At 33.7% G+C, this 9,696-nt stretch overlaps 2 protein-coding genes across 3 annotated transcripts; both read left to right on the forward strand.

The window, feature by feature from the left end:
* Positions 1–180: 180 nt before the first annotated feature.
* Positions 181–5,220, forward strand: LOC145732585 (sialin-like). 2 transcript variants are annotated; one of them, XM_081984939.1, is made up of 8 exons: positions 181–451; positions 505–734; positions 3,758–3,932; positions 4,035–4,286; positions 4,342–4,410; positions 4,474–4,618; positions 4,695–4,821; positions 4,998–5,220. In XM_081984939.1, exons 1-8 carry the CDS (start codon positions 283–285, stop codon positions 5,142–5,144), a joined length of 1,314 nt encoding a protein of 437 aa, XP_081841065.1. In that variant the 5' UTR covers positions 181–282; the 3' UTR covers positions 5,145–5,220. The 2 variants fall into 2 exon arrangements, with proteins under 2 accessions (XP_081841065.1, XP_081841064.1); XM_081984938.1 differs by having other exon boundaries at positions 183–451; positions 4,342–4,618.
* Positions 5,221–5,610: 390 nt separating this feature from the next.
* On the forward strand, positions 5,611–9,696 carry LOC145732584 (vesicular glutamate transporter 3-like). The gene is made up of 7 exons (XM_081984937.1): positions 5,611–7,647; positions 7,727–7,960; positions 8,101–8,275; positions 8,351–8,602; positions 8,657–8,933; positions 8,990–9,113; positions 9,399–9,696. Exons 1-7 carry the CDS (start codon positions 7,486–7,488, stop codon positions 9,558–9,560), a joined length of 1,386 nt encoding a protein of 461 aa, XP_081841063.1. The 5' UTR covers positions 5,611–7,485; the 3' UTR covers positions 9,561–9,696.

A 9,696-nucleotide genomic window follows, 5' to 3' on the forward strand; every position in this document is an offset into this window, starting at 1 on the left:
CAAAAACTCATGTATTTCGTTCCCACTTTTGAATTTTACAGCAACAATCTAACATTGTTTTGCTTGTATATCAATAATAAAAAAAAATTATAGTGTCTTTCTGTAAGCATAATAAAGTACCCTTTCTTTTTTAACTTATCTCAATTGTGTATAAATATCACTTTATCGTATCACATAAAATGATACCACTTTTCAGATGTCACAAAGTGCTAAGAGAGTTTAAAACACTTTTTCCTTTCTCGGTATTTTTATTAATTGGGAAGTGACCGTCAACTTAGAAAAATGTCATCTTGGAAATTATGGCAACAGAAACGGCATATTTTAGTGTTTTTAATTGTTTTAGGTGTTACCAATTTATGCATTTTCAAAGTTAATTTAAGCGTTGCTATAGTTGCTATGACATCTGATAGATACGAAACGCTTCAAAACGGAACCGTTATTGTGCATGCAAGTAGTTTGATAATGTCTTCTATTTTAGTATATAATGTAATCATTTTTAGGAAGCAGAATTTCATTGGAATAACGTTATTCAAGGGTATCTGCTCAGTTCTTTTTTCTATGGGTATGTACCCAGTATGCCTTTCGGAGCCATGGTAGGCCATCAAATTGGAGGGAAGAAAGCTTTAGCTTTAACTGTAGGATTTTCCACACTATTTGCTTTCATTAGCCCATGGCTGGCTAAATGGAGTATATATGCTTTTATGGCTAGTCGAGTACTCACTGGAATGTTAGAGGTAAAATGATTTTCATATCTACTAACCATATTCAGTATTATTAAGATAAATTGAATAATAAAACATAGTGATCCTTAGTTTCAATGCTACTTAATACATTGATATCTTTTGTATTGTATTTCATCGTTGTTTATTATTAAAAAATAACACGAACAACACTACAATTTATGTAATTAATAAAGTAAAACAAAACAGTATAATATAAGAACAACAATTTCAGATAATAAGTAACTTGAGGTATGCGGACGACACCTCGATAATTGCTGACGACGAAGAGCAACTAATAAATATAATGAACAAATGAGACTAATAGAGTAGAGAATGTGGTTTAAAAATCAACAAAACAAAAACCACAATAATAATTATTGATCGATCCAATGGCAAAAACCATATCAAAAACGTAGCAGGATATGATGCAACAAGTTTGTATAACTGGGCAGAGGAAATAAAGAGAAGATTGGCAGTGGCCCAAACCATTACAAAAACAGTGATGATCTCTTGAAACATGGACATTAAAGATAATTATGAGTGTACCGACGAAATCTAAAAGTGTCATACAAAAACTAAACATTACAAAACCTCTACTAAACCAAATCAATAGAGCATATCTCAGCTACTTTGGCCACATAGCTAGAAGAACAGGTGAGATGGAAAACTTTGTGGTCGAGGGAAAAGTTACAATGAGGTGGAACGACAAATTAAAAGAGATAACCGGATATTCAATGAACGAGGTAATACATCTAGTACAAGACAGAAAGGAATGGAAACAACAAATCCAAACCTAAAATAGTATCAGTACAGAGTTTCAGGTAACAAAAGACCTCAAACAGGAATGTTGCATAACCCCAATCTCCACTGTTATTTAAAAAGTGTATTTACAGACAGATATTATTACAATGTATTTGTATCCGCTCTTTTTTGCGGACAACCATGTGGTAGTTGCTCAGGAGAGAACAATAGGATACAATCTGAAACCTTATTAATCTAATCTTTATTCTGAAAACGACCAAGATATCTGGAAAAATCATTGGATTCAAGAAAGAGGTTTCTAGGAATATCACTAGATTAACAACTTCTTTGGCAGATTCAGGAAACGGTCAGCAAAGCCACAAGAGCCTTAATGGTGTCTATGCATGAATTCTGAGATGGATGTATACCACCATGATTAGACCCATTATTACGTATGGGGCGGTTGCTTGGTACAATAAAACCAGACAAGGTATACTGCTAAGAATATCCTTAGCAAAGTACAAAAACTGGCATACTTATGCATAACAGAAGCCATGAGAACATGTCCTACAGCGACTTATGCTTGACCTGACGGTTTGTTGGAGAAGGAATGCTGGTAAGTAGGATCTCTATCGAAAAACATTCCACATCTGACGTATCCGAAAGATGAAACTATCAGGAAATATAACTAGAAGAATAGAAAGATGCGCTCAATTCAGCAAGTAGTTTATTGCAATTCTGACCTACAGTCATGAGCGCTAAGCCCAATCATAATCATCAGCTCTAAAATGTAATGGGAATGTCTAGGCAAAAATAATAAAGTCACCATGCTCATCTGGGTTCCAGGACAACGAGGAATTGAGGGAAATGCGAAAGTCAACATTCTGACTAAAAAAGTGACCGAGACTCCTTTTACAAGACCAGAACCCTTCTGTTGCTTGGGGGATCAAACCTGTAAACACGAGCTCAAATTGAAGGAGGAAAGAGCTAAGCTCTGGAAGCAACTTACTGAATTGGCGCACTCTAAGAAACTTCTTGCAGGTTACAACAGGGAAAGGAATAAAGAATTTGTAAAAATGAGCAAAAGAAATCTACGATCACTAACAGATTTCCTCTTAGGAAATTGTCAGGCTTATACATACTATACGTACTTTATATTATACGTACTTTGCTTACAATGGCTAAAAACGGAGTTGGAGAGGGAATGCTGGAAAGTAGGATCGAAAAGCATTCCACATCAGACGTATCCAAAAGATGAAAATATCAGGAAATATAACTATAACAATAGAAAGATGCGCTCAGTTCAGCATTAACAACATCTATTGCAAGCAGTCTTTTGCAATTCTGACCGACAGTCATAACAGCGGTGGGCTCCACCATAGTCATCAGCTCCACTAAAGTCACCATGCTCATCTGGGTTCCAGGACAGCGAGGAATTGAGGAAAATGACCTATGTCCATTTGAGGAATGCTTTTTTAGTCATCATTCTGACTAAAAAGTGAATGAGACTCCTTTTACAAGACCAGAACCCTTCTGTGGCTTATGGGATCAAACCTGTAATACCAAGTAAATTGAAGGAAGAAAGAGCCAAGCTCTTGGAGCAACTCACTGAATTGGCGCACTCCAAGAATCACTTACAGATTTCCGGAATAGGCCTAGGAAAACTCGGAGACTCTGGGGATGAGGAAGAGACTCCTAAACACCTGCTTTGTGAATGTGTTGCAATCTCAAACATAAGGACCAACTTGTTTAGTAGCAGCATCATCAATGATGGATAGATTTCTTCTCTAAAACCGACTTAGCTTCTGGCCTGTATTAAGGCATGTGAAGCTGGAGGAGGAACTGTGATGAAACTAGCCTCATCAGCCCATATCCTAGTAACGGGAGGCAAAATAAGCCTCAAGGACGCAATGCATTGTCACTCCAATAGCTAACAATCCACTCTGATCTCTCTTATTCTGAGTATTTTTGTTGTCGAGACAAATAGAAGGAAATAAGCTGTTTTAGATGCTGCATGCCTACTTTTTGTTAATGCCTTATTAATTGCTTTAAAATTGTTTAGCAAACCCTTTAAGAAAATCAATCAGAAAAAGCATCCTTTCATAGTAAGATTTTTTATTTCTTGTGGGTATCCATATAGTTATAGCTATAATGTCACAGAAAACCCCTTATGTGCCTCAATTGTTTTATCCATACTTATCACTTTTTGTTTGGAAGCATACTGTATTTTTTTCCATGAATAAAATAGCCATGCATTCCCTCACTATTGAGTTGATTCAGTAGATATATTTTAGGGTCTTACATTCCCTGGTATTTATGTTCTTTTGTCAAAATGGATTCCGGAAAGCGAGAAGAGTAGAATTGCCGCTCAAGTACATCTTGGCAACTATGTTGGAACTGTTTTTTCAATGTTGTTTTTCGGTTATTTAGCAGAAGTAGCAGGATGGCGAAGTTTATTCTGGTTTTCCGGTAAGTCGTAAAATTAACTAGAGTAGTACACTGCTGAAATGAAATATTCATATTGTTGCTACCTATTATTATTCACAAAATACTTGAACTCTTATATTTTAGGAACCTGTGGAGGAATCTGGGTTGTAACTTGGCTTTTAGTTGCAAGAGAAACTCCTAGAGACCATCTTTCAATTTCTAAAAATGAACTGCATTACATAGAAAGTTCCCTTGAAACTCACACATTACAAAACAAGAATATTCCTTGGAAAACAATACTAACATCAATATCAGTATGGATAGCAGCCATAACAATGTTTTGTGAAGGATGGGGATATTATACACTCTTGGCACTTTTGCCAAAGTACTACAACGGTCTGTGGTTCTTTTAAACTTGTGTTAAATACTTATTTTTTAATCCACGTTATAGAAGTATACCACTACGATCTATCTAAAATGGGACTGCTTGCTGCATTACCTTACATTTTGTTGTCAATTGGTATGTTGACAATAGGGCAGCTTTATGACCGAATACTAGCTAAAAATTGGGTTACTGTCACAGTGCTGAGAAAAATATGTATAGGCGGCTCATACCTAATTGAAGCATGTTTTATGATTGGGACTATCTATTGGGAAAATATCGCCGGAAATGTATTTTGTATGGTTATAGCAGTTAGTACAAGTTCGATTTCCAAGGCAGCAATAATGTAAATTGTAGTATTATATTTATGATATTCTATTATATTAGAGTCTGTTTTTATACACAACCTTACTGTATTACAGGTCTTTGCCAATGGACCTATCATACCAATGGTCAGGAGTTGTTTATGGTCTTTGTCTCACAATTGCGGCGTTGCCTGGTATTCTCAGTCCAATCATATCTGGCTATATTTTATCATCATCTAGACCGGTAAGCAGTGGCAAACATATACAGAGTTTTAAAGGTTGAGAAAACAATGCTGGTCATTTAATGCAAACAATTTTTTTAATATGGATATAAATTTTACAGCATGTAATTTGCTAAGTTACTCACTTGCAAAATACCTACTTGATTTCTGGTTAAAATATATGGTTTGCATTTTTCAGGTTGTAGAAAGTTATCAAATAATTTTTTACTTATCAGTTGGAATGTTAATATTTGGATCCTTCGTATTTACTTTGTTTGGGTCGGCAGACAAACTGAATTTAAACCCGAAGAAAACCGATGCGAAAACAACAGAAGAGGTCAATTAAGCAGTTTGTGACAAGAAGGAAGATACATCACACATAAATATTATGAATATCTAGGAATTAAATATTCAAGCCTGTTCTTTTAGTGGTATATTTGTTGGGTTACATAACACTGATTCCTTTGAAATCATGTTATCACACAGTTCAACCTGTAATGAAATCTAGAACCTTTAAATTCAGAATATCTGAAAGAAAAAGTTAATAACTTGTCTTCACACGACCAAATTTTATCACACTAATCCTAGCAATCATTTCAACGCTAATGTTTATTTCACTTTTATTAATAAAAGCCAACATTGTAAAATAAAGAATGTTATAGCGATTGTACACAGTTTTAGTAATAAACAATAAAGCTTAACTACTGCAATAAATTATATATATACAACAATAGTAAAACAATTAAGTTAAAACACCAAAAAAGAGTACGAAAATAGCATCATTAGTACCACTAATATATAATTTTACAACAAACAACAACTTGTAAAGCAAAAAATATTCTGTAAACGTATAATGTGTTTGTCAATGAAAGATAAATCAATGAGCTTAAGATATTTTTTTAGATTTTTATTTAATTCCATGATCAAAATCAAAATTAGATAAATTTGAGATACGTGATCTTACATGCCACTTTATATTTTAATTTTTATGGTGGTTTGGTGTGAAAGTTTTACAAACCTTAATTTTATATAATTAGGCCTATTGAATTTTACAGCAACACTTGAATACTGATATGCAAATAGTGCTTTTAACGTGCTTTGCTCGTATATCCATTAAAAAATAAAATAATTATTAGACACTGTAGAATGCGTTTTTAAAATTAATTTGAATGCAGTTCACTCATTTTTAGTGTGGCATATACAACGATATGATTTTGATAGACGAAACACCTGCTTTACTAACGTCATTTTGGAATAGGCCTAAAACGTTAAAAAATTACGATATTTTTTGGAAAATATGGCACCAAAAGCGACATACTTACCTTGCAAATGGGTCCATGATTGTACATGTCTGATATGCTCTGGATTAAGGGGTAAGAAATAGTATTTATACAGGGTGCCACAAAATGTCTAAATATGGGGAGCTTAAAAACGGTAAGACATACAGAGTTGGTTAAATGGAAGCAAAGTTGTCATATTTGGAGTGCAATTTTAGGAAAAAAGTTTTTGTAAGATTATTTGATAAAATAATTTAAATTTGTTGTTACTTTGTCCGAGGCATCATTTTTCCTCTAAAACCTGACATCATCACATTTGAAATCCGACGTTTTGGTTTTTGCCAGCCATCACCAACTTTTTTTTTTAAATGCTATGTTTTTTTTAAAACAGATTTTGAAAGTGCTTTGTTTTCTGATTTAAATGACGTGTAACATTTGAATAATCTTTCGAATTTTAGCTTAGAATTTGCTGAATATTAGTGATCGCCTTATTTTTGGCCAAGGAATTTGTGGTTAAACGTTGTACAGTCATTTCAGGGACACCCTGTATAATGTACTGATTGAAAATTGAGATACAATGTCAATATGTTATTTGCTCAAAACTGTGGTCAACCAAGAAGTCTTTTCGTTTTTTCTTTAATTTTAAATAGTTTTCTTTACAACATCTGTTGATTTGTAGAATCTGCTCATCGAGTTGAAACACATTTTTATGTTGACTTATTAAAATAAAGTAGTTTGAAATCATAACTGAAAAAAAGTGAAAATCTATTAATTTAGATGAAGTTGGACTTATTATTTAAAAATATAAATTTATTAAATTAAAGCAAATCAAATAGGGTATAAATTAAGCTCGACATGCGTTGGTAAGGGAGACGGTCGGAGACTCCGCCTCATAACACCATGATGTAGTCGTCCCGAATTCTGCAACCCGCACCGGATTCGTAAATTAATTGAATAGTAAACAAATGTAAGCATAATCTATTTAATTATTGTAATATTTTGTGCATGTAAAAGGTATTGTTTAAAGTGTTACTTTTGGGAATTATGTTTGAAGGTTTTATTCCGATTCACTCAGTCGATAAACCAACCATTTAGTTTTAACTGCTATTTAGCTATTAAATTATAGTTTTCTACCAAGTGGTTTGATTCTACCTTGGTAAAGGCGTTTATCAAAGTAATAAATGCACGTCTCGTTAAACTTGTTTTTATTTATAGGACTTAATTACTATATAAATTGTAGTATCTACGACCTTAACTATATGGTAATTAAGATTATAAAATTTCACTCACTATTTAAAGATGATTTTAAGCAAGTAGGAACTATTAATTCCTCTATTGACTAGCAAAAATATGGTAACTTGTATACAAAAAAATGTATCTGAGTTAAAGTAACTGAAGAACAATAACAACATGTCTTGGAAGATTTGGCAACAACAACGACACATTTTGGTGTTTTTAATATCGATAGGAGTGTTCATTTTGTATGTTTGTCGGGTTAATTTAAGTGTGGCCATAGTGGCTATGACAATTGACACGTATGAAACTTTAAACAATGGTACAGTTATTAAACATGTAAGTATGTTGAAAAATTGTTCTGTCTACTATGCTCATAGACATTTCAGAACATATTGCTTACTTTCAATGTGTTTAGGAAGCAGAATTCGCCTGGAGCAATATAATACAAGGCTACCTACTAAGTAGTTTCTTTTATGGATATACGGCCACACTTCCTTTTGGAGCACTGCTAGGTCGCAAAACTGGAGGTAAAATGGCATTAACTCTGACTGTATCTTGCACTTCCATATTGTCTTTAATCAGTCCTTGGCTGGCAGTATGGAGTCCTTATGCTCTACTTGGAGGTCGAATTTGCACAGGATTATTAGAAGTAAGATTTGTTCAAATAAAGCTCATACTACTTTACTTTTTACTACTAACCATTTTAATCATCAGTAACAGTAAAACACATCTACTGACAACATTAACTGCAAGAAGCATATTAACAAACTACTTTGCTGACCATTTCAGGGTCTTACATATCCTGGTATGTACGTTCTTTTTGCAAAGTGGATACCCGAAAGTGAAAAGTCTAGAGTAGTAGCTCAAGTCCATGGAAGCACTTACGCTGGATCAGTTTTTGTGATGTTGTTCTTCGGATATCTGGCGGAAGTTGCTGGATGGAGAAGTTTGTTCTGGTTTTCAGGTGATTACTATTAAGTTTTACTGATTTCAATACAAAACGTCGACAAATTGTTTACCTTATGAGTAACTCTTCTAGGTGCTCTGGGAATAATATGGATGATAATTTGGATCTTCCTTGCATCCGAATCACCAAGACAACACCCTACAATTTCTAATGGCGAACTCCTTTACATCGAAAACTCGATCAAACACTATGAAGCCCAAAATATTCCTATACCTTTTAAAATGTTATTAACTTCCAAACCTGTATGGGCACTTGGCTCATCGATATTTTCCGAAGCCTGGGCATTTCACACTCTTATCACTCTTTTGCCCAAATATTACAACGGTTAGTACATTTATATTTAAAGTGTTCCAAAAAGTTATTTCAAAATAATTTTAGATGTTTACAACTTCGATCTCTCCAAAATGGGCATACTGTCAGCATTACCTTACATGTTATTGGTGGTGATGATGATGGTCATAGGTCAAATATTTGACCGGATCATAGCCAGAAACTGGTTCCCTATAACAGTATTGAGAAAGTTAGGAATGTGCGGAAGTTTTTTGCTTGAAGGAAGTTTCATGTTGGGTGCGGCTTTGTGGCAGAATATTTTTGGGAATGTGTTTTGTTTGGTTATGGCCGTTGGTTTAGGAAGCATATCTAAAGCAACTTTAGCGTATGTAATAATGCAAAAATGCATGCAAGTTGAAATTGGTTTTTACATTGCTACAGAGCTGTGCCATTTGATCTCTCTCCTACGTTGAGTGGATTTATTTATGGAATTGCAATGTCTTTGGGACAGGTGGCAGGTATCATCAGTCCTATAGTATCAGGATATATTTTATCACCCAACCCAGTAAGTATTAGGTATACTAAAACAAGTTTAATCCTGATATTTCTGAACAAGTCTTCAATTGCACTTATTTGAATTACATTTTTTGATAAATTACTACTATTTAGAAACGGTTTATAGTTTCTTATCAAAAGTTGATATCTTAATGAATCATTTTGCTAAAAGAAACTTGCCACTCTCAGATTGTACACAATTACAAATTTAAGTCAAAAAAGAACTCTTAATTTACTCCCTTCCTTTTCCTAATGATGACTAAAAAATATATGAATAAATATTTATAATTTACAGACATTACAAGAATGGCGAACAGTATTTTTTGTGGCCAGTGGCATGTTATTCTTTGGAATCATTACCTTCGCTGTGTTCGGTTCTGCACAGAAGCTGGAATGGACCCAGGCAAAAAAAAACCAACAATTCACAAAATGGTTCAAGAAAATAACAATGAGATGACAGAAGTTGCAAGGTAGTACAAAAACTGTCAGTAATATAGAGTTAAAAAGTTAATTTACTATTTAACTTACGATGAACCTAAAGTATTTTGTATTCAGTTTTTTTATTAAAAATATAATAAAAGCTTGTCAGTTAA

Source organism: Ips typographus, linkage group LG8, assembly GCF_016097725.1.
Source record: "Ips typographus isolate SLU linkage group LG8, UJ_Ityp_2.0, whole genome shotgun sequence".
In the NCBI taxonomy this organism is placed as follows: domain Eukaryota; kingdom Metazoa; phylum Arthropoda; class Insecta; order Coleoptera; family Curculionidae; genus Ips; species Ips typographus.